Raw genomic sequence first — 23,951 nt, forward strand, 5'->3', positions numbered from 1 at the left:
AAGATATAGTCAACCGATCGTTATGAAATTTGGTAGATCGGATTAACTGACCAAAAATAGAATGTGTACCAAGTGCCAGCTTTCTATCATCAAAAACACGAAAGTTGGGTCATTTCCGATCGTTCAGTTATATGGCAGCTACAGGATATAGTCGGCCGATCCTTATGAAATTTGGCATGTCGTATTATGTTGCCAAAAACACCAAAGTTATACCATTTCCGATCAATCAGTTATATGGCAGCTATAGGATATAGTCGACCGATCCGGGCCGTTCCGACTTATATACTGCGTGCAAAGGAAAGAAGGATGTGTGCAAAGTTTCAAGACGATAGCTTTAAAACTGAGAGACTAGTTTACGTAGAAACAGACAGACGGACAGACAGACGGACAGACAGACGGACAGACGGACATGCTCATATCAACTCAGGAGGTGATCCTGATCAAGAATATATATACTTTATAGGGTCGGAGATGTCTCCTTCACTGCGTTGCACACTTTTGACCAAAATTATAATACCCTCTGCAAGGGTATAAAAATAAGGTCTAGAAATCTGCAATGAGTGTTATGAATTGGATTAATTTGGAGCAGGGCAAGATCGGTTAAGCCATCAATAAAGTCGTTATGACAACTCTAAAGCAAGGAATTGTGTTTCTCAGACGGGATCCAGGAAATGATGGGAAGGTTGAAATGTCCCATGATTAGGATTAAATCACGGTCCTTGACCAACGAAAAAACAGACCTAATGGCATCAAGATGGTGAAAGTAGACAATATCTTCAGCCATGGGAGAAATGTTGGAACAGGTCAGAAAAATATGAGACGAGCCAGTTAAAATTTTCACCGCAATAAACTCAATTCCGAACTCATTCGGGACAGAAATAAGTTCAGAAGTGTACTTATTGTAAAAATTGTACTCTTTGTAAAAAATTGGCTCAGCTTACCCAGAATACTTCTAACGTTTTGATAGCAGCAGGAAAATACTATGTTATTCAGTTTTTTGAAGCAGTTTCTGCAGGGCTAGGATTCTGAGCGTCTTTTGCTAGGAATTCATGAATGATACTGTGCTCAGGCCAAGCTACAGGATCAAGTGATTTTTGAAGGTAGGAATCAGTTAGGACTATTTTAAAAGAAGAAATAGAACGCTTATGCTTAAAGTAAACTTAAAAACAGCTATTTCATTAGGAGCTACCTTAAGATGGTTTAACAGGTGACTCCTGACATCATCAACAGTAGCATCCGGCATAAGCCGAGAGACAAATATGGCCTTACGAGGAGCAACCGCCCTCAGCGTAAGTCCAGAAGATCTAACTTCTTTTGGATTTTTTTGAAAAAATCGATTTTTTTTTTTAAATAAAATGAAAGTTAAATATGTGTAGAATATACGTGCCAAGGGATATTTCGATGCGACGCGTATTTCTTGAGCTAGAGCGTTTCAAACATACCCATGATACCAAGAAAGCTATCTAAAGGCAAAGTTTCTAACTTTAAACGCGTTTTTCTCGGAACCATGTTTTCAAACCTCTTGTCGCGCACAGCGCTCGTTCTATTGATCCGATTTCCTTCATTCAAAAAATGTTTAAAAGTACATACTTTTTTGTATGCCTTATACCTAAAAAAATTGTTTATTTATAATTTTTAAACGAGATCAAAGTAAAAAAAAGAGAAAAAATGTCAATTTTTTTTTAAACGTCCATGAAATTGGTTTATTTTTACCAAAATTAATTGTTGTTAGGTATAAGGCATAGGAAATTCCATCAATTTTAATAAATTATATACATTTCTAATTTAAGTTCACTACCAGCGGCCCTACACTCGACAAAGCAGAAAAATAGAGGTCTACGAGATCCGCCATTTGGAATTTCCTGAATATTGAATATTTTTTTTAATCGTTAATAAACAACGAATCAAAAGTTCAAAAGCATAAGTTCGTATGTCTTTTCATTTTCCCGCAATCCATTCTCAAAGTTTTCTTAATTTTCGGAAAAATCCAAAAGAACCTCCCCTTAAGCCCAAGGAATTGAGTTTCAAGAGCGAGGAATTGCTAATTAAGGGCCGAGAATTGCTTGCGAACATCTAGGAAACCACTTTTCGTCTGTTTCATAAAAGTCCGCATCTCTGACTCAATTGCTCTACAAGATTTGCAAGACCATGTCAGGCCAATTTTCTCGTTGATAAGGTCACTTACCCGTCCATTGTGTCCTCCTCCAGCACATTTAATATGTAAGCAGTAAACAAGACAGGTATGATTCACCCGTAATGGATCCACCAAATTCACATTTTTTTGCTGTGCAAGTAAGACGGATTGCAGACCACTGTAGTAGCGTGTATAGAATTTAGGCTCTCTGAAGCACTCTGTAGCCGAGAGGGGACGATCAGATCGGATGTAAGAGACGACGTTACAAAAGAGATGTACAACGAAGGTTTGGCGTCGTGAAGAACAACAAACTCCACAGTAACTATGATGTAACGGGTTACATCCAGAGAGTACAGCTCGGAGAGACTTATGTTGGAGAATATAGTAAAAGCGGAACAGACATAACTAGTATTTGGTAACTTAAAACGATTAAATGTATAAATTGGAAATAAATAGTTCAATGAACTTATTAAGTCCAATTTATTTTGAAAGCTTGAGTTCAAGATCGAAAATAATTGCAAACTGGCAAGAGTTATCGAAGAAACACGTCCGGTTACGGCAAGTTACGGAATATACAGAACCAAATTATGAAATTTGACATGTCGTAATGTTTTGCCAAAAATAGCGCTCGTGTAAAATTTGAACTCTCTAACTCTAAAAACACCAAAGTTATACCATTTCCGATCAATCAGTTATATAGCAGCTGTAGGATATAGTCGGCCGATCCCGGCCTTTCCGACTTATGCAAAAGGAAAAGGAAAGAATGGTGTGTACAAAGTTTCAAGTCGATAACTTTAAAACTGAGAGACTAGTTCGCGCAGAAACAGACAGACAGACGGACATACGGACATGCTCATATCAACTCAGGGGGTGATCCTGATCAAGAATATATATACTTTATAGGGTCGGAGATGTTCCCTTCACTGCGTTGCACACTTTTGGACAAAATTATAATACCCTCTGCAAGGGTATAAAAATTTTGACTTTAAATGTAACAATAAGAATATAATTGGGTAGCTATTTGAATTTACTCATCTTTTTGTTTTGCTCGATCTGTCCTCTACAAGAATAGCATTATTCAATAAAATTGAATAATATTTTAAAGAAAGTTATTTACTTTCTTTTTACAACAAAAAGTATATATAGTATGTGTTGTGTTTTGTGTAAATCATTCTTGTATTTAGTACATGATTGTAAACGTTCTTAGTCTTTTCTGAGTTTGGTTAGAGTTTTATTTGTGATGGAACTCTTTGGCTTTAACAAACTTTTGTATAATATTCTTAAGCATTTTAAGTATATAAGAAAATTCAGTTCAAGTACCGTAATGTGCCGTGCAGCTTATATACGACCGCTGAAAATTAAAACCTTGTTTCGTAGGGATAACTTGAAAAGGTAACGAAAACTTGAAAACTTGAAAAGGTAACGTAATATACGAAAAGGTAACATATCCTCAATTTAAAACAATTTTAATTTTTTGGACAAAACTTTTGGACAAAATTATAATACCCTCTGCAGGGGTATAAAAAGCACGTGCTTCTGCTGTGTAAGCATGTAAATTAAAAAAGTTGATCTATTTTATGGTCGATTTTGTTAAATAAATTTATAATTTCTGTCATTATTATTTTAAGGCGTTTTACACTGATTGTTTGACAGCTATAACCTATAGTATCCAGATTTTTAATGGAGCTTCCCAAGTCCCAAGTTATATACGAAAATTTCCAAAGTATTGTTGCATCAAAATGAAAAAAAATACATTTTTATATAAAAATTGAATACCGGACCAATTGTTTATATGGCAGCTATATGATATGTTTATATATGATATATGATATGATTTTAACATATTATTTTAGAATAAATATAAAAAAAAATGTTGTGCCAAATTTCAAGTCTACCTCAACTAGAAGTATTTTTGGCGGCTCTCTCCATACAAGCCGGACCATAAGGACCAAGGGTGTCCATAACAATGGCCATTTATACAAAGCTGAAGAAACTAAGATGGCTTCTTAATAGTCGGAACAAGTTATCCCTACGAAACAATGTTTTAATTTTCAGCGGTTATTGCTCCCTCATGGCGTTATGGGCTGCAAGTATACGGCATAGAAGCAAAATCTAATTTGGAAAAGAAGAATTGTTCAAGCCAAAACGTTATGCATGATATCTGGAGCCCTATGGTAAATGAGCACAGCGAACTTGGAAAAATGCCTAATGGTGACCAAAGTAGGGGATATTTTGAAAATCGGGCTTATGAATACAAAGGAGTGGGCGTGGCCAAATTTAGACACAAATTTAATCTGCGCGAATACCATACGAGACCAAGTTCCAAATCCATGTCTTCGAAATTTTAGCCCGGTTGTATGGGAAAAGATATTTGTATATATAAATATATCTTAACTTCTCTTAATATCGGACGATTTAGATGAAATTTGTTTTTTTTTTGTTATAGAAATAGTTTGTCACTAAAAGTTTTTCAAAAACCTCCCTGTACTGGCGAGAAATTCAACTTCAGTGTTTTTTGTTCAATATGTATTAAACTTTCCGGACATATCAAGAATTGCATAACTATTGTGTATGCAAGCCCTCATTTAAAAATTGAGTAATAATATTAATTTTTTTAATTTTTGCTGGCGATAAGGGCATGGCGAAATTATAAGATTCCTGGTCCCTGCCTTGACGGTGTTAAAGAAGCACAGACCTCGGCTGAATTGTTTGCGGCGGCGGTAATCCTCCCAGGTGTCCCTCCGAACCTCCAAAAAATTTTCCGCCAAGCCTATCAGCCAATGAGCTGGGTCTGCTTCCCCTTCGAGAAGATATTGAAAATCCAGTGCGGATTTCTAATAGAGGAAAGGATGTCGGATGATTGTTATTCTCACCACCTCTCTGATTCTGGATCGTTAGCGCCTTATTAGCGCCTACTCACACCAAAGATTATAAAGTACATAGATGGGACATCTTATACAAACAAAAATTTTCTATGTTGCGTTCCAGCGCTGGACGCTAAATACTTTGATAGAGCAAGCAAGGCGGTTATCGCACTCTATACTTCCCGCAAGGCCATTGGGCTTGAATGGGGTACGTCTCCAAAAATAGTAAGATGGCTTTATACAGCGTTCATTATAGGTCCCTTCTACGTTCACATTATAGGTTCATCCCCTTCCTCGGGGTAGTGGTCTGGTGGCCAGCCCAATCAAAATCTATATGTAGGCAAAGGTTTAGGAAAACGCAATGGCGTTGAATGGCGTTGGCTTGCATTACAGGCAGTCATCGTACCACACCAACTGACGCTCTACACTTCATACTCGATCTATTCCCTGTAGAGATATTGGGGGCCAAAGTATCCACGCTATCTTCAATCAGGCTAAGCTGTAGTGTGGTCCAAGCTAAAGTAATAGATATCGAGATGTCGAGCGGCACTCAGGAATGTTGACGGATTTTCATCCAACTCTAGGACAGTGAATGACTGTCGCAGATCTCTCAACAAGATTTCGGTGCAGCTTGAAAGAAAATGAAAATGCAGGAAATGAAAGAATCTCTAGAACTGCAGGAATTCACGCATTATATGCCCATCCATTCTAAGAAAAGATCAATGATGCTTTTCTACCTTAATAGGCAGGCATAGACTATCGGTGCCCCACTATGATTACTGTAGGAACTGCAGGGATGTGGAGGAGGAGACAGAACTCTTGTGCCACTGTCCTGCGCTTGGGCGTAGTTGACTCCTGGGTGCAGAAATACTTACGGACCTAACAGACCTCACGCAGACCGCTTCACACGGAGATCGCTCCATTTAGCATGAGCAACACTTCCACACAACCAACAGAAGATGCTGGCCTGGAAGGCTGAGATCGGCTTATTGGACGATTTCAACGAGCAGACAATGATATCGTAAGAGCCCATAATTACCATAATTCAATATGCTTTAAATAAATAAAAACCAACTTGAATATTACAGAGGATTGTTCAAGAAAGAGATTAAGACAGCTAAAAGAGAGCAGCAATATTTAAAGAAATAAATTCAAAGCAGAAAGAAAAAATGAAAAAAACTGTAAGTGCAAAACGCTTAGCCGTATGCATTCCTTACATTTACTTATATCTCAAAATCTACTGACCCGAAAAAAACTGGAATTATATAATAAGCAGGGCTTCATTTTTAGGTTTAATTTTACGAAGTGTTTTTGACAATCAAATATCACTGTGAATCCTACTGAGTTTTACACCTATTTTGTTTCCAGCAAAAATTCTCCTAGTAGAGTTGTCCAACTCATACCCCTCGAGCCGATTGAGTTGTTAGGTTTCTTCTTCATAAGCACGATTTTGTTATTCTTTTCGTTTTCGATTTGTTTTGTTAATACTTTGATAAAACGACAAATAGTTACATTATTAAAAAAAAAAATGCACGTTGCTCGCCTTTGAATTTACAGGATGGAAAAGAGCAAACAGCGCTTAAACAGATGTTTAATTCAGCCATTGAGATTAAATAATGATATCTTCTTTTCGTATAGCTGCTTTGACAATATCAATGGATATAAGCAATCTAGTTACGATTTGGAGTTTAATGTTTCTCACTAGATCAGTGGTCGGCAACCCAATACATTGATATGATTTAAACGCATAAGTGATTGTCGGGTCAAGCAGCAGCACGGCGTTTAATGTTTATGTTTAAATAATGTTTATGTAATGTTTAGTGTAATTATTAGTGTAATGTTTATTTATTAGGCTTAAGTTTGTACAAAGGCTTTGTTGATCGCAAGCCGACTCTTTCTCGGCCGCTCGACTCAACAAGCTTTCTATAGAGACTTTTAGCTCGCAGTGTCTAGGTCGGGCCGCCCTCTCCATTATTCGAGAGCTTTAGCTTCGCAGTGACCAGTCAGGCCGCCCTCTCTGTATTTACTTGAGTCCCTGCATGCACCATAGCTGGTCTATCTACGGATCATCCGGCTTGATCTGCATGCAGGAATAAACATTTTTTATAACGTTCATACTAAATTTAAATTCGTCTTTTATTTACGGCATTGAAAACGCTCAATGACCAAACAGTGTTAGTAACGAATAGCAGAAAGTAGGCTTTGAGCATGACGTTTCACACATTTATACTGTATGTGTGTGGCAGAGCTCGGGCAGAAAATTTCCTATGCCCGCGGGATAGGGCCGTGCCAACCTCTGCACTAGATAGACGTCGCGGGCGCTCAAAAGAGCTCAATGTTTTTCCCATGTAGTTTTGTAGAACATTTGGGTTGCGTTTTCTATTTGTTGATAAGTTCTTTATGTGTATTATATGCATTTACATATATACATTAGTGATGCTTTGTGTTAAAACAATAAGGTGCTGTCACTGCTTTCATGAAGCCGACGCACTACCTCCACGTGGATCTCCCTGGATTGTCGCTCGACTGCCGTTGAGTGGCAAACTAAAGCGCGCGACGAGAGTCCTAACTCTACAAGCTAGGTTTTGGCATAGGACTTGGAATCCACCCATGTAAAACACAATTTCAGTGAAGGAAGCAAGAGAAGCCTCGGAAAGGAACCGATCTAACGTTGTCGACCATGGTAAGCGTAAAAAGGACAATGATTTGAGAGTATGCACCTGGAACGTACAAACATTGTACAGACCTGGTGCTGCTCAACAATTAGCAGATACCCTCAACAAATGTAGGGCTGACATCACTGCTATCCAGGAAATGCGATCTATAGGACAAGGCTGCATAAAGAAGAAGAACTGAGACATTTACTACAGGTGCCATCCAGAACGGCATGAATTTGGCAGTGGTTTCGTTGTAGGTGCCAGGCTGCGGCGCCGAGTCTCTCACTTTCGGCCAACAAACTAGAGAATTTCAACGATCCGAATTACTGCCAAATTCTTTAACACATCCGCACATGCCCCAACGGAGGAAAAGGATGGTGCCACCAAGGACGCTTTCTATGCGGAGCTCGACCGAGCTTATGGCCGCTGTCCTTCCCATGACATTAAAATTCTCTCCGGGCATTTTAATGCCAAGGTAGGACGAGAAGACATCTTTGGTGCCACCGTCGGGCGATTTAGTCTACATGAGACCACCTCAAGCAATGGTCTCAAATTAATAGGCTTTCCAGCTGCGCATAATATGGTAGTTCGTAGTACTGGATTCCGTCATTTGGACATCCATAAAGCATCCTGGCTCTCTCCCGATCGACTGACCAGAAATCAGATCGATCATGTTGTGATCTATGCACGCATCTAATATAATCGACGTGCGATCCTGTCGGGGTCCCAACATCGACTCCGACCATTACCTTGTTGCAGCTAAGATTCGCACACGGCTATGTGTGGCGAAGATTGCACGTCGAAGTGCGTTAAGAAAACTGGACATTGGAAAGCTGCAATCACAACAGGCGAAGAATGCATTCTCCACTCACGTCTCGGGGCTATTAAGCCGAGCACCTTCAATACCTGAAGACATTAGCGATATGTGGGCGCTCATATCTCACTCCCTGCGAGCTTCGGCAGAAGAAGTGCTTGGATTTCAGCGTCCTTTAACAAGAATCCATGGTACAATCAGGAGTGTCATGACGCAAAGCTGCAAAGGACGCCGCCTACAGAAAAACACTGCAGGCTGGGGCGACACGAGCTATTGTGGATGTATACAGGTCGAGAAGAAGAGACGAAAAACGCCTTTTCAGACGCAAGAGTAAGAGCAGGAAAGGCGAAAGTGTGAGAACACAGAGAGCAGCAGACGCAGAAATGAAGCACGTAACTTCTACCAGAGGGTCAAGCGTCTGACCCAAGGACTTAAGACTGGTGCAGTGGCGTGCAGGGATGGGAATCTTGTCACAGAAGCAGAGGTCGTGCTGAGGTTATAGAGGGATCACTTCTCGAGTCTGTTATCGGGCTCAAGCACAGACTCTGAAGACTATGATCGACGAACCCCAATCTATCAATTGGGGTATAGTCACTGATATTGAAGTGCCAATCCCAAGTCATATCAAAGTCAAGGAAGCAATCCAACGGCTTAAAAACAACAAGTCTGCAAGTGCTGACGGCCTGCCGGCAGAATTGTTTAAGGCAGCTGGTGATATGTTGGTAGGGAGCATGCACCAACTAATCAGTAAGATATGGCTCACGGAGAGCATGCCCGAAGATTGGAACCTCAGCATGATCTGTCCCATCCTGAAGAAGGGTGATGCCACGGTGCGCACCAACTACCGCGGAATTAGTCTTCTTCCAGTTGCATACAAGGACCTAACGAGCGTATTGTGTGAAAGACTGAAACCCCATGCTGAAGCACTGATTGGACCTTATCAGTGCGGGTTCAGGCCTGGCAAGTCCACTGTTGACCAGATTTTCACCTTGCGCCAAATCCTGGAGAAGTCTTACGAAAACCAGATCGACACGTACCATCTCTTTGTCGACTACAAAGCCGCATTTGATAGCTCCCGGCGAGATCGCCTATATGCCGCCATGTCTGAGCTTGGTATACCAGCAAAGCTGACTAGACTTTGCAGAATGACATTGTGCAACACCATCAGCTCTGTCAAGGTAGGAAGTGGCCAATCCGAAACCTTTACTACCAAGTGTGGCCTCAGTCAAGGTGACTCGCTGTCTTGTATACTCTTCAATATTTTAATGGAGAGTATTATAAGAAAGGCTGGTGTACATCGGACGGGCACGATATTAACCAACAGAGGTGTCCAGCTCCTTGGTTACGCTGATGATATTGATATCATTGGCCGCACCAAGCGTGATGTCACAGCAGCCTTCGGGGCTATTGAAAAGTAATCAGCAAAAGTACGACTAGCAGTGAATATGGAGAAAACAAAGTTTATGGTGTGCTCTAGCAGAGAATTGCGGCGTCTTGATTCTCAGCTGACTGCAGAAAACTATAGCTTTGGGTCCGTCAAGAAGTTTATCTAACTTCTTACCTAGACACTGCTATAACAAGCACAAATGATGTCAGTCTGGAGATTAAGCGGAGAATAACACTTGCCAACAGGTGTTACTTTGGGCTCAGTAGGCAGTTCAATAGTAGAGCTCTCTCTCGACCCACAAAAACCACACTCTACGAGACGCTCATTCTTCCAGTACTCCTATATGGTGCGGAGTGCTGGACAGTGACGCAGTCAGATGCAGCTGTTCTTAGAGTGTTCGAGAGAAAAATTCTTCGCAAAATCTTTGGTCCAATCTGCGTGGACGATGTTTATCGCATCAGATACAACCACGAGCTGTATAAGCTGTACGGTGATGTTGACGTAGCCAGTCGAGTTAAATCTCAAAGACTTCGCTGGCTGGGCCACGTTGCCCGTATGGATGAAGACGCTCCGGCTCGTAAGGTGTTTAATGCGGTGATTGTTGGGACACGAAGAGGACGACCACGAACGCGTTGGCAAGACCAGGTGATGGAAACTCTGTCCACACTTGGTGTTACCAACTGGCAAAGGCGCGCTCAGAACAGAGTCGCGTGGAGGCACATTGCGCTTCAGGCCGAGACCCGATAAAAGGGTTGTCATGGCCATGTAATAATAATAATAGAAGGACTAGAAACTTTAATCCTCTAATCTTAGCCATTGTTCCTTAGCTTAGTTCGTTGGCTGTGGCGTTAACCCGTCTAAACGGGGAGGCCAAATAATCCTTCCACTACAGGAAGTAACTTAATATAAAAAAAAAAAAAGGGATCTTATGTTCGAACTAAAATTGTCTATACTCTATAACACCTCTTTCCTGTCCTTCAAATTTAAATCATAGAAATTTATATTAAATTTCCTTAAGGGGAAATGAAATGAAATTTTATCGATTTTTTTTTGACACTATAGAGAATTTTTTTTAAAAATGTTTTACCGACGTTGTTTAGTACATGTTTCTGGGTATTTATTTATTGGGTCTGCATGAATACAGTCAAAGCAGCATTTGGCACTCTCACTCAAAGTTCTGACTGACTGAGTGAGACATTGAGTAAAACGGATTTGGCAAATGTGGTAAAGGCATGAGTAAAAAATGTACTCTATCCGAACGGCGACGCAATAACCAAATGAGTTTTGTAACCGAGTAATCGGTTAGTTGTGCGTGTTTTTGTTTTTGTGTTGCTTTTCAATACAAGAAATAGAAAAATAGAAAGGCATGGATTAATTATTATATATACATATGTATGTATGTCATTTATTTAATTTTTCATAACAGAATGCAAAAACATAATTTTTTTTATTGTATCTGCATTGTTAGCAATAATACATCGCTTTTCAGAAATTAAATTTCTAGCATCTGAAAAGGCTCTTTGCAGGTAGCTGCTTGCTACCTGCTTGCCGAGCTGCTTGCAGGTATACAAAAAATTGTGCAACTAGTTTTAGCTTCTGCTCTAACTGCAATAAATGACGAGAATGCCAAAATTTTATCCGAGTACTCGAAGCATTTACTCTGCATTCACTCATTCTATCCATTCCACATTGGTTTGAATTTGACTCATTTCGCATACAAAGAAAACAACCCTTAACAATCCGCAATTCACTTTGTCACTTTGTTATTGTACTCAAATAACCGAAAATTTGGAGTGCAATCATGCAGAAATCTAGTGGACATCATATCCCGAGAACGGTTCATCCAAAATCAAAAATTCAAAAAAATTTCCGTCCGTTTACAAAGGATTTGTAAAAATTTTGATTGAAAAAAAATGACGGGTTTAACAAAAAATGTACTTTTTCAAGGTATAAGATTTTTGATTTTTATGCTCTAAAAAAAGTTTAAAAAAAAAAAAACCTTGAAATCCTTCGTTCACCCTCTAGCTATTATCATAATAAATAAGTGGTCAAAATTTGGTGTTGATCGGATTAATAGTTTTGTAGTAATCGTATCCACCGCAAGGGTAATTTCGTAAAAACAAGATACTGAGATAATCGCGTTTAAAGTTTCAAGTTTGTTCAAATTTGATGTGCAAGTAGTGCACTATAAATAGCTACAACTTCGGTTCTACTGCTCCGATCGTTATGAAGAGTGTTATGAGAGTATTCTCAACAGTATATACTTAAAGAAAATGCAATAAAAAAAATCGATTTTTTTATCTATCACAACCGTATATAACCCCTTAAATTACAAATAGCTCATTTTATATTAAATAGATCGTTTCTCGAGCGCCCCTCGGTCGTCTAGGCCAGCTTTATGATGAATACAAGAATTTAAGCTGATGCTCTATAGCTGAAATATAGAAATGAAATATAGCTCTTATTTTACTAGAGAAAGGTACTTTAGTACCATTAAAATTATGTATCTAATGTCCTTAAAGGAATTATTGAGGAATCCTCGATTATGTCCTTTAAGGACATTCGATGCGTCATTTGAAAAGTACTTCATAAAAGACCACAAATATGTTAAACGTTTTTTAATCGTCGGTTCAATAGTTATTCGCATTCAATTTTTATTTTCAATTTTTATAATAAAAATTGAAAAAAATTCTTATTTTCAATTTTTATAATTAAAATCAATCATATAAATCATAATTTTTTTTAAATATTTTTTATAAAAAATAAAAATTAATTCTTATTTCTCATTATTATTATAAAAATTGAAAATAAGAGTTATATTTCAAATTTAACAATATAAACGGAAATAAAAGTCTGTGTTTCCGGATTCACCGTTAAACAAGAAATGAAAGCTAACTTCGGGCGGAGCCGAAGTTGATATACCCTTGCAGTTAAAATCGGATTTATATCGCAAACATCGGATTTAGTTGGCAGATCCTTATGAAAATATCATAATACAACCAAAATTAAAATTAACCAAAATTATCAAATTAATTACAATAAGATATCTAAAAAAAAAAACAAAATACACACACATACATGTTAGACTTGCCTTTGTGTTTCAATACGTAGAATTCTCCCAAAACATCCCTTTTGCACGCAGTATATAAGTCGGAACGACCGTGATCGGCCGACTATATCCTATAGCTGCCATATAACTGATTGATCGGAAATGCTATAACTTTGGTTTTTTTAGAGTTAGAGAGTTCGGATTTTGAGCATAGCATGAGTGCTATGTTTGGCTAAATAATACAACCCGCCAAATTTCATAAGGTTGAGCCGATTATATTGTTTAGCTGCCATATAACTGAACGATCGGAAATAACCCATCTTTTGTTTTTTTGAAGATAGAAAGTTGGAAATTACAGATTCAATTACTTTTGAATCCCACCTACCAAATTTCATGTCAGGGGATCCCACCTACCAAAATTTCATAACGATCGGCCGACTATATCTTATAGCCGTATAACTGAACGATCGGAAATGGTATTTGGTAGAAATACCAACTTTTGTATTTTTGGAGATAGATGCTTGGGTCTTTTTTATAGATTTTGTATTGTAATAAATTGGTTATATTATGATATTCTTATAATGATCGGCAAACTACATCAGATTTGTGCAATATATATCCGGTTTTAACTGCAAGGGTATATCAACTTCGGCTCCGCCCGAAGTTAGCTTTCCTTTCTTGTTTTTAATTTAAAATCAACCAACTAATTTTATTCATAGTTCTTAAATGCATAATCCATTTAAGTCTATGCATCTATTCACAAAAATGCTATTATGCATATTTAAACATTTCATTCGCTTGGCACATGTTTTTTAAAACTAAACGAACCAGAAGTTATACATTGAATTTGAATTTAAGGTAAGTGACCAAATATGCAAACCATGTTCAGACGGGCTAAAGCAGTTAAAGTAAGCAGTGGGGTTGCAGTCGCATCTAAGGCGCAGGCGCGATAAGCAGAATGAAAAGGCATATAAATTGACAGTGATTTTCGTTGGCACTGCAGTAGGCAAAGTGCACTGCTGACCGAAGAAACCATCGACCTAAATACTATGCCAGGCTACCTTATTCTGTGAGGCGGTTTTATTAGATCTGAATACGGGTTTTCACCTATGTTATTTCCAAACAGAATATCTACTCTTTTTTTTGGAGCACCATTAGTACGTGGGCTAGCATCGCAACTGGTACAACTTGAGCCCATCAACAACGGACCACCTGTAATGTCTCTGGGATGTCACCGACGATTGTATTCGTACAAAGTGACGCAATCCGACCCTCTAGGTCACGAATGCTGGGACTATGTAAGCGTATGGTCTTGCTGGGGAAGGTGCGACTCAAGTGAGATCTCAGATTGGAAATTCCCTTACAAACGGTCATTTCACCCTGTTTGCGTTCACGCACAACGCCAGCCGGCGATAGCAATTCTTAAAAACTGTCATCCTGGAGCCGATGAAAGCACCAATAAGTACCAATATATGGAGGCGGTGAAGTGCCACTGTCACACTTGTTCCACACAGGACACCAGTTGCGAAGCTCCAGCAAATAACCTAATGGACCGAAAGGTACTTACGCTTACTGGTGGAGGTTCTAATGATCTGGACTACTAGAACTGAATACAAGCTTAAATTGAGTGCATTGTAAAGTAGCACAGAACAGTATCGTGTTTAGTTTAAATATAAAAACAATTATTTAAATGAAAGCAATGTTCATAAGTTTTTAATTTTTCACATTTCTTGCGATTAATCTGTCTATTTTCTTAGCCTCAACAGATTCGGTATTAAATCGTTAAGCCTAATGAACAAACATTTTTGGCTTTCATTGAACCTAAGCTAAGTATTTATAATAAACAAAACTTCTTTATAAGCGCATAGAATATTTACACAAACTGCGTAGATCTATTCATGTTCGGAAAGCTGTTATCTACAGGAATTTTGGACTTGAGTTTGTGGTGTTTTCTTGGGCTAAAAGGTATAAGCAATAGAGCGACGAAATGCCTAGCCCAATAGCGCCACCAAGTGCACACCTCCGTAGGCCAGCTGTATAAAAATAAAACATCAGTTACATAAGCTATTATACATTGGTTGAAGTCTTACCCGTTGATTTATACAGCAATCCTGTGGCAGAGCCTGCCATCATTGTATTAACATGGTCATCTTCCCCACGAACGAACTGCAACAACACTCCACACGCCGAATATAGCACCGCCAGAGTACCCAGAGTGTTTGCCGTTCCCGAACCTTGCTTCATAATGTGATTGATTAATCTTTGCGTAAAGGAATTTCATTTTATGAATGAATTTATTGCATCTAAAAAGTTCACTTACTGGGTTCGCCGCAGTTTTCCTGTCTGATTCAGCGCCTTGGTGACTTTAAAACCATTATATACGCCCGCAACTCCGCCAATTCCACCGCCAATCATTACCGAAGTACCAATCTGGGAAAATGCTAGCTCAAAGCGTCCACGCTGTTTGTTAGCGCCTTCAGGAAAGATAAACTCAGGCTGTGCTTGCTGCAAGAACCTTGAATCATAATTGAGGTACGGTGAAACCGGGGCACTACTAAAAGTGCTCGTAACTGGAGTGTAGTTTGTTGTTGCTCCTTCTTCAACTGCAAAAAAATGAGTACGTCAAAAAGTTTTTGAATGTGTTGAAAAAACGCTTTTTTAACAAGAAGTTACATTGCGTAACTAAATTGTTTTCTGTTTACCGGGTGCTGCGGGCGCCAAGGAGAATGGTTTTCGTAGAAAGTCGTCACTCATTTTTGAATTTGTTTGAGGTTTTCCAAGTATGGTATACCAATTTTTTTTTCTTAAAAACCAACCAAATGATATTCCCGTCCGCTACACACGTAAGTATAAATTTTTTCTCGAGCTCTCCTTTTGTTTTCTAACTTAAATTTCCCTTGCTCCGCTCACAGCGTGACATCTGTAGTGTAGCACGCCTGTTTAACAACACTGTTCAAAAAAAATGTAGTGCAGCCACATTCATGATGAAATTATATTGTATCATGGCCACATTAATGATTAAATATTTAGTAAATACTAAAAAAGGCTGGAATATTAAATATTTAGTAAATACTAAAAAAGGCTGGATTGATATATGTAAATCGATATGTATACGACGAGAAATACTGAAAAAATGGAAAATGGATTTGTTACCTACCTAGACTGATTAAGCCCAGTAGTCAGACAAGAGAAATGTTTGACAAACAAAAACGTGTAGTCTTCCAACGGTCAAGGAAATAACGTACTACGGTCCTTAGAGCAAATTGAATTTAAAAGTTGACATTTTGACACAAATGATTCAAGCAGATCTTCTATTAAGCATAGTACTGAGTTGACGAAAATCCGCTGTTGAAAATCCGATAACGATATCGCACTTTATTCAGCTACCGAGCTAGTCTGGCCAAAAAAATTAAGAAATATGGTAATACTGAACAGCTGTTGCTTGTAAACAAAAAACCAATAATCAAAAATGAATTCAAAACGATTGAATGTTGGTGTTTTGTTTATGTATATCGCCGCTAAGGAGCTGATTAAGAAAAAGAAAACTGGGTCAAAATCAAAATCAATCACAAATCATTTCAATGCCATTTTATGGAATTAAAATGCCCCTTGTGGGTCAAATCCCATATTATGGGCTTCGCCTTGACCGCAGAAATTAATTTTAATTTGTCCTGGCGCGTCGAAAATTTTTCGGGCCGACTATTTTTTTGTTTGATCAATTGACCCTCCATGTCACACCTATAGAAATAAATGAAAGTATTTCTTTCAACTCCCCGAGATCAACTGTTTATTTTTTTTGATCCGGCAAAACCATTCAAATTGATAACAAAAAATTTTCGTCAGCTCAATACCCTCTCTCAATACTCCTCAATACCCTAACTCAATACTCAATACAACTCAATTCTTCCTTTTTTTACACCGTTTTTTTTATATGGAGTTTGACAGCTGTCACTAGTTCGACAGCGGATTTTCGTCTACTCAGTACTATGCTTTATCATAGCCCTCATAGCCCAATCAATTCAGCCCAATTATCATAGCCCAATTTGATTTGATTGAACATGAAACTCATGAGCATTATTTTCTCAAATTATTTTCTTACACGGCTTTTGAGTAGTATTACAAGAAAAAACAAATACAAAACATAAATATTTTTTTTTCTTAAATTTCCATAATCAACATTTTTGTGTGAAGTTTTTTTTTTTTATTATGAAGCAAAAGAGTATATATTTCGAAGTGTATGCGAAAAAAAATCATTAAAAAATATTGTACATACTTCATGTATTCAAGATATTTGAAATAACTCTAGGTACTAAAATTAATTTACTGGTGAGCAAATTGCATAATGTTTTTAATGTCAATGATCTGTTATTTTATATCAGAAGTCGGCAGGGCCCGAAATTGAAATTGAATTTTTGTTTTTATGTAATAAATTTAGTGCTTTTATAAATGAATACATCAATAAGTACAACAAGAAAGACGAGTGCTTCAACAATATTATATACATTAATCTAATAAAAGTAAATTTTTACATTAAATAGCCGTCAAAAATAAAGACTTAAAAAATGTTTTAGAGTGGGTAACTCTAAGAATAAGATTTCATTTCTGGTGTCGAGAGTAGGAGCGACAAAATTTCGAAAATTTTCACTTAAACTTGAACTCAACTCATTAAAGTTTAAGATTTTCTGGTAGTTGATTTTTACCTACGGTAAAAAATCAAAAATATTTTTGTTGACATTAAAATAGGCTAAAAATGGCTTAAATGGCATCACGAATAATTATTAGCAGCTGAGTCGGTTTAGTGTTTAACAGCGCAAATATACTAGCATTCTACCACACTTCACCTCTTACATTTGTTCATTCTGGATTTACTATTTATTAATGAAATCGCATTACACTCTTAAACTGTGAGTGAGGGAAGAAAAATTGCTACCGGAGGTTTTTAAGTGAGCCAGGAAAAACGCAAATAATATATAATTTGCTTCGCGGATTTAGAAACGTCGCTGTGTACCTATAACCGGCGTTTCTTTATTTTAATTGTTTACATTAGCTGTTTCGCGTAACAAATGTCTTTCAACGAAGTTAAGCTATCGCGGCTTTTGGTCCTAGCCACGAAGTTTAACAACTTTTATTTGACAGGTAGGCAAAGACGTACAATTAAAAAATACTTGCGAAAGGCTTATAAATGTTTGTATGTGCGTAGATATGTTCGTTTTCGTATCTGCACCTATTATATCTGAGATAAGGTCTTTGAATTTTATTGATTATTTTCCTTTAGCTAGATTTTCGAGTATTTCAACAAAGCTGTTGATTATCTACACTAAAAGGTTTATATTTTTTCTAGAATGTAAAAATTATATATATGTATATACATATATAATATGGATTGTATTTGTTTTTAGTTCGTGTTAAAAATTAATTATTTAACTTATGCAATGTTGTTGTTAATCCAATTCAAGGTATCTTGTATATATAAAAATGACAACGTATCAGTAACCATTTGTTTTGCCAATTTGCAAGAAAATGTTGTACATTAACCAATACATACATGTGTACATTTATATACATACATACATACATAGATAGCAGTCAGCTCTGATACATGCTTGAATCACCGGTGCCTCCCTCTGATCACCTAAATCCTAGATATTTTGTGAAAATTTAGGTTGTTTTTAATTAAAATTAAATTTATTTTTTTTTTATTAATTTCTTGAAAAGTTGAAGTAGAACTTCTTTCTAGTTAAAAATTATGTATGTTTACATTTATAAAGATGTACATATGTATGTATATGTATGTTTTAGTACTCTTTCTTTTTAGATATTAGTGAATGAGACAAATGGCATTTCTAAAAAAAAACTTTGTACGATGTTGTACGATACGATGTATAGTAAAATTATTTTAGGAAAAAAAATCGTTTAGGAGTGTGCAGTTGTGGCTATTAGTTTACCACAGCCTTATTTCCATTGTCATTGTTACTGCCATTGTTATACTTGGTTATCGTTGAGTTTACTGTAAGTCTGCTCGTACGAAGAGAGAGCTAAAACAAAATTTAGACTCCCACAATTCACACGCAGTTTAAGCTAACCTAAACATGTACAGCTGTTTTCAAAATAATAGGAGTGCTTTTGCATATGCACTTGTCCCTTCTGTAGCAATGTTATGCGTTCATTTTTTTCAATTTTATTTCTTTTTCCAAATTTGTTTATGGATACACATTCTGAGGTACCGTTATTTTTTCATTTTACTATCTTCGTTTTCTGAGAATTACCCAAATTCGTAAACAAACTTCATTTTGCGCTCATCAAAATAATAGGAGTGTGCCATTTTAATCTGTTCAGAGCGCAAAAAAAGGTAATTATTCTTAAAAAAACGGCTTAAAAGTATAGAATGATTAATATCCAACTACAATTTTAACGTTTAAGATCGAAAATTTAAAGCAATGGGTCGTGGCAAACATTGCACACCTGAGCGGCGTGATTTGATCAAAAACTTGATTTCAAGTGGGAAAACGTACAAGGAAGTACAAAAAATAATTGGATGCGGTGCTTCCATGATCCGAAATGCACTAAAATTTTCACCCAAGCCGGAAACCCGCGGCCGACCCCAAGTTCTAGCCGATAAACTGGCTACACGTGTTGCAAGGTACTCGAAGAAGCATCCTTTTGCAAGCTGCAAAGAAATCAAGGATGAGCTTAACTTGGACGCAAGTATCCCAACAATAAGTCGTCTTTTAAAGAAGCAAAATTTGACTGCCCACAGTCCACGGAAAATTCCATTCCACACCAAGAAGCACATAGCCGCAAGAATGAAATTTGCAAAGAGCCATGTCAACTGGTCAGTTGAAAAGTGGCGTAACATCTTGTGGTCGGATGAGTCGAAAATAGTCCTTTATGGTGGCAAAGGATCTCGACAGTACGTTAGAAGACCACCTAACACCGAATTTAATGCCAAATATTGCATTAAAACGATCAAACATGGCGGACATAATATAATGATTTGGGCATGTTTCTCGTACTATGGCGTAGGTCCAATATATTGGATTAAAAATATTATGGATGGTCCTGGATATGTCCAAATAATGCAGGAAACAATGCTGCCTTATGCTAGCGAAGAAATGCCACTGGTTTGGGTCTTCCAGCAAGACAATGACCCAAAGCACACAAGCAAGTGGCTAAGAAGTGGTTTGCAGACAATAAGATTGCAGTACTTGAATGGCCCGCCCAGTCCCCCGATCTGAATCCGATCGAAAATTTATGGACAGACGTTAAAAAGGCGGTCGCAGAAAGGCATCCAACTAATGTTTCCGAGCTTTGGGAAATTGTAAAGGCCTCTTGGACCTCGATTCGTCCCGAAAGATGCCAGAAATTGGTGGATTCCATGCCAAGGCGCTGTGCGGCAGTGATAGCCAATAAAGGTGGTGCCACGAAGTACTAATTATAGTTTTTTTTAATTACATTTAACATTAAATTACTTAATATAACCATATTTTATCGTTATATATTATTTTCAAAAGTTCTGAGAGAATTTGCTTGAACGCTCCTATTATTTTGAGAAACCCATATTGGGTGTTGTTCCCTTTTTTATTTTTTTTTTAAGTATGTATTTAATGAAGTAACTTTTTTTTAGTTTTAATTACTTTAATACAAGTCATATTTGTTAAAAAAAATGAATTTAAGAAATTTAATTCGTATTGACATAGTTTTTTTCACCGATTTTCACATTCGTGATGGTCACTCCTATTATTTTGAAAACAACTGTATATATGTAGATAAAAAGAAAAAGGCAAGACATTGGTTATAACAAGAACCGACGGCTATTTTCCCTACTATATTATACCTTGTATTCATCTCTTCCACCCAAACTTAATACAAAAAAAAAAAAAAAAAAAAAAAAAAAAAAAAGCAAAAAAATGTTTGTAATAAGTAATATGTAATAAGTTCGATTGATCCATAAGAACCGTTAAATTTTCGACTAAACTGCGATAGGTTAGTTTGAGACTCATGGTCTAGCAATATTCCCACCCTGAGACTTTGAGACTAAATTTTTGTATCCTATGTTGATCTATACGTGATACCTCTGTGATGTTGGCTAGCAATTTATCTCCGAGATGTGATAATCTAAGTGACTCCAGGGCTGTGCAATGGCATAGAAGATGCTCAGAGGTTTCTTTTACTTATTTTATTGTGTGTAGGGGGGCGTTGGTTCCTCAAAAAGATTCCAGAATGGGGTTGAAAAGTGGAAAGTCGGGGGCGTCTTTAGGTTTAGTGTAAAGCACGCGTTCAGCTTTATTCGGCTGCTTACATGAGATAACTAACTTAACTTAGAAAAGCAAACAAGGCAAAAGTAATAGAAAAAATACGATCGACGACGGCCGACGAAGGAGCGAAAGCGCAAAGGGGGGCGAGCGCGGATGCGCTCTTCAGCGCGGGTGCGCTCTTCAGTGCTGGTGCGCTCTTCAGCGCGGGTGCGCTCTTAAAGTTGCGGCACAACGGCCCCTCACGTAAACATCCTCCCCCCCTTGCAATCGCTCAGGTTGCAATAGATCCCTCGTCGCTAGCTATGCGTCACTGCAGCTAGAGGGCGTACACGGGTCGATGAAGGCCCCCGTGTCGAAGATCCGGGTCCCGGTGTTGTCGCTGTTCCGGGTCAGCAGCGACGATAGGGTGGGCGCAGCGACCGCGTCCTGCGGGGGCCCTCGAGGAGAGGCGGAAAGTTGCCTAGGCGCGGATGACGCGGGCGGAAGAGCGGTGGACGGCACCCGATGAGTGGCGGACGAAAGCAGTGGAGCGCTTGACGACTGCCAGCCAGTGGCGGAAGAATGCCGAGGAGTTATCGAAGAGTGCCGGGAGGTCGGCGGCCGTGGATCGGTTTGGGAATGCCGGAAAATGGCGGACGCAGGGCGAGAAACACCCGAACCGCGCCGGGAGTTGGCGGATGACGGCCGACGAGAGAGCGAGACACCCCGTGTACTGTCTCCCGCGGGCGGTGACCGGTGCTCCTTGTTCACGGGGTGCAGCAGCGTGTGGTGATCCTGACCACACGTCTTACAGCCGTCCCCACGCCGACAGGATCCGTCGGAGTGCTCGTGGGCCAGGCAGCTCGAGCAATAGCGGTTCACGAGAACCGCTCGGAGCCGCTCCTCGGCACTAAGGCGTAGGAAGCGCCGACACCTCTTCAATGGATGGATCCCATTGCAGACTCGGCATCGGTAGGATTGTGTACCTCGAGTACATCTGCTCTCCAGTGACGGATCAGTCGGATCATCAGCTGATTGCCACCGTGCAGCGTGATGCGATGTGTAAATCGAAGAAGGAGTCGAGACAGAGTTGTGCTCGCATCCTGAATCGAAACCCTGAACCAGTGAGTCACCAAGGCTGCGGGCAAATCGTACGGAAAAAACAGACACGCTGCGGGGGTTAGCTGGAGACAATGGGCCTGTCAGCACCCATCCAAAAATGGTCTCCTGACCTAGAAGCGACCCGCAGATGTTAGCCTTGGAATTACAGAGGAGAATGGACGGAAGAATGTCAGCTCCTAATAACACATCGATTTGGGAGCTCTCAAAGAAGTTGGGGTCCGCCAGGGGAATGTCGGGCAGCCCCTTGAGAAGATCTCGCGAAAACGGATATGATGGCAGATTTCCTGCCAACTGCGGCAGAACGTAGGCCGCAGTCTCTAATTGTAGCCCGGGTCTAGACGGCGACCGAATGGAGAAATGGCACAATTTTGTAGACTGCGCGGAAATGGTCTGATTAAGGCCGGAAACTTGGGCTTGAATCGTCTTGAAGGGAGGCTTGACGAGGTTGAACAGTCGTTCCGTTATGAACGTCGCTTCGGAGCCTGAGTCTATCAGTGCTCGTGCCTGGACGGTGCACCCCAAATGGCACACGTTGATAAGGGCCGTGCCCAGTAGGACGGCTCCTGACCCGGAAGCGAAACACACCTGCACATTCGACTGATCCTCTGAGCCGTTTGTTGACGTAGGCGGCCTTGGAGCGGTAAGCTGCGTAGGCGGACTTGGAGCGGTTGCGAATGGATTGCCGCGGTGCAAGAGGGTGTGGTGTCTGCTGTGGCATGTGGAGCAGGTATGGGCGCTCGTGCAGTCTCGCTGCTGGTGCCCTCGGGCAAAACAGTTTAAACATAACTGCTTCCTCCTTATGTAGTCAGAGCGCCCATTTACATCCATTTCTAGGAAACGCGGACATAAGCGAATGGGGTGGTCCTCCCTCGAACAGAGATCGCAGCCCTTTTGGCCCGGAACCACTCGAGTCTCGTATGAAGTGAGCCTCCGAGCAGGGGCAGTAGGAAGTCCCGACCTTGGCGGAAATTGCACGGAGCCACTAGGCCTGACGTCGTCGATGGCCTCCAGAGTGCGATGGCGCTCTGTCAGGAAGTTATCTAATTCCTTCCATGTTGGAATCTCGGCCTTATTATGTACGGATTGCTCCCACATAGAAAGTGTGACCTTGGGGAGTTTTGACGAAATCATAAATACAAGGAGACAGTCCCAAGCCTCAACATTAACGGAGGACATTTCTAGGGCTGTCAAACAACTCTGAATGGTAGCTTGCAGGTCCTTCAGCGCGACCCCGGACTCTTGCGAAATAGCCTGGATGTTGAAAAGGATCTTCAACTGGCTGTTGACCAATAGCCGCCGGTTCTCAAAGCGGTCTGTGAGGCTTTGCCATGCGGCGACAAACCCCTCATGGGTAAGCGGAGCCTTAGAAACAATGGCGTGGGCGTCACCACTTGTTTTGGACAATAAGTGGAACAACTTCTCTACCGGGGTGAGCCGCGAGTTTTGGATGTAAATGGCCGTAAACAAGTCTCTGAAGGTGGGCCACCGAAGATAATCACCCGCGAAGACCTCGGTATCCACCGGAGGTAACCGGCAGCCTGTAGGCGCGGGCGTGTGGACATTGACGGGAGCCTGAGTGGATTGGGACGCAATTTTCTCCCGAAGCTGGGCAATACATCTCGAATAGACGGAGTAACAGTAGCTGTACTTCGCTTCCAGCACTGTCGAGGCGGCCGCATTGTCGTCGGAC

The 23,951-nt window shown here is 39.6% G+C and overlaps 3 protein-coding genes across 7 annotated transcripts in view; 2 read left to right on the plus strand and 1 right to left on the minus strand.

The window, feature by feature from the left end:
• Positions 1-13,683: 13,683 nt before the first annotated feature.
• On the plus strand, positions 13,684-14,614 carry Gpb5 (Glycoprotein hormone beta 5). The gene is made up of 2 exons (XM_017251565.3): positions 13,684-13,974; positions 14,032-14,614. The coding sequence occupies exons 1-2, from the start codon at positions 13,955-13,957 to the stop codon at positions 14,507-14,509; spliced, it is 498 nt and encodes a 165-aa protein (XP_017107054.1). The 5' UTR covers positions 13,684-13,954; the 3' UTR covers positions 14,510-14,614.
• Positions 14,588-15,861, minus strand: Tim23 (translocase of inner mitochondrial membrane 23). 4 transcript variants are annotated; one of them, XM_070277560.1, is made up of 5 exons: positions 15,608-15,856; positions 15,226-15,508; positions 14,996-15,165; positions 14,783-14,938; positions 14,588-14,726 (listed from the first exon to the last, which is right to left on the minus strand). In XM_070277560.1, exons 1-4 carry the CDS (start codon positions 15,657-15,659, stop codon positions 14,823-14,825), a joined length of 621 nt encoding a protein of 206 aa, XP_070133661.1. In that variant the 5' UTR covers positions 15,660-15,856; the 3' UTR covers positions 14,588-14,726; positions 14,783-14,822. The 4 variants fall into 4 exon arrangements, with proteins under 4 accessions (XP_070133661.1, XP_070133660.1, XP_017107042.2 ...); XM_070277559.1 differs by having other exon boundaries at positions 14,588-14,731; XM_017251553.3 differs by having other exon boundaries at positions 14,588-14,938.
• Positions 15,862-17,725: 1,864 nt separating this feature from the next.
• The window catches only part of LOC108133695 (uncharacterized), a 53,536-nt gene continuing 47,310 nt past the window's right edge, over positions 17,726-23,951 (plus strand). For both annotated transcript variants that reach the window (XM_043213918.2, XM_043213919.2), the window contains exon 1: positions 17,726-18,041. In XM_043213918.2, coding sequence (XP_043069853.1) covers positions 17,969-18,041 — 73 coding nt within the window. In that variant the 5' untranslated portion in view covers positions 17,726-17,968. The remainder of the gene's footprint in view (positions 18,042-23,951) is intronic.

The sequence above is a fragment of the Drosophila bipectinata genome, chromosome 2L (genome assembly GCF_030179905.1).
Source record: "Drosophila bipectinata strain 14024-0381.07 chromosome 2L, DbipHiC1v2, whole genome shotgun sequence".
NCBI classification, from domain to species: Eukaryota; Metazoa; Arthropoda; class Insecta; order Diptera; family Drosophilidae; genus Drosophila; species Drosophila bipectinata.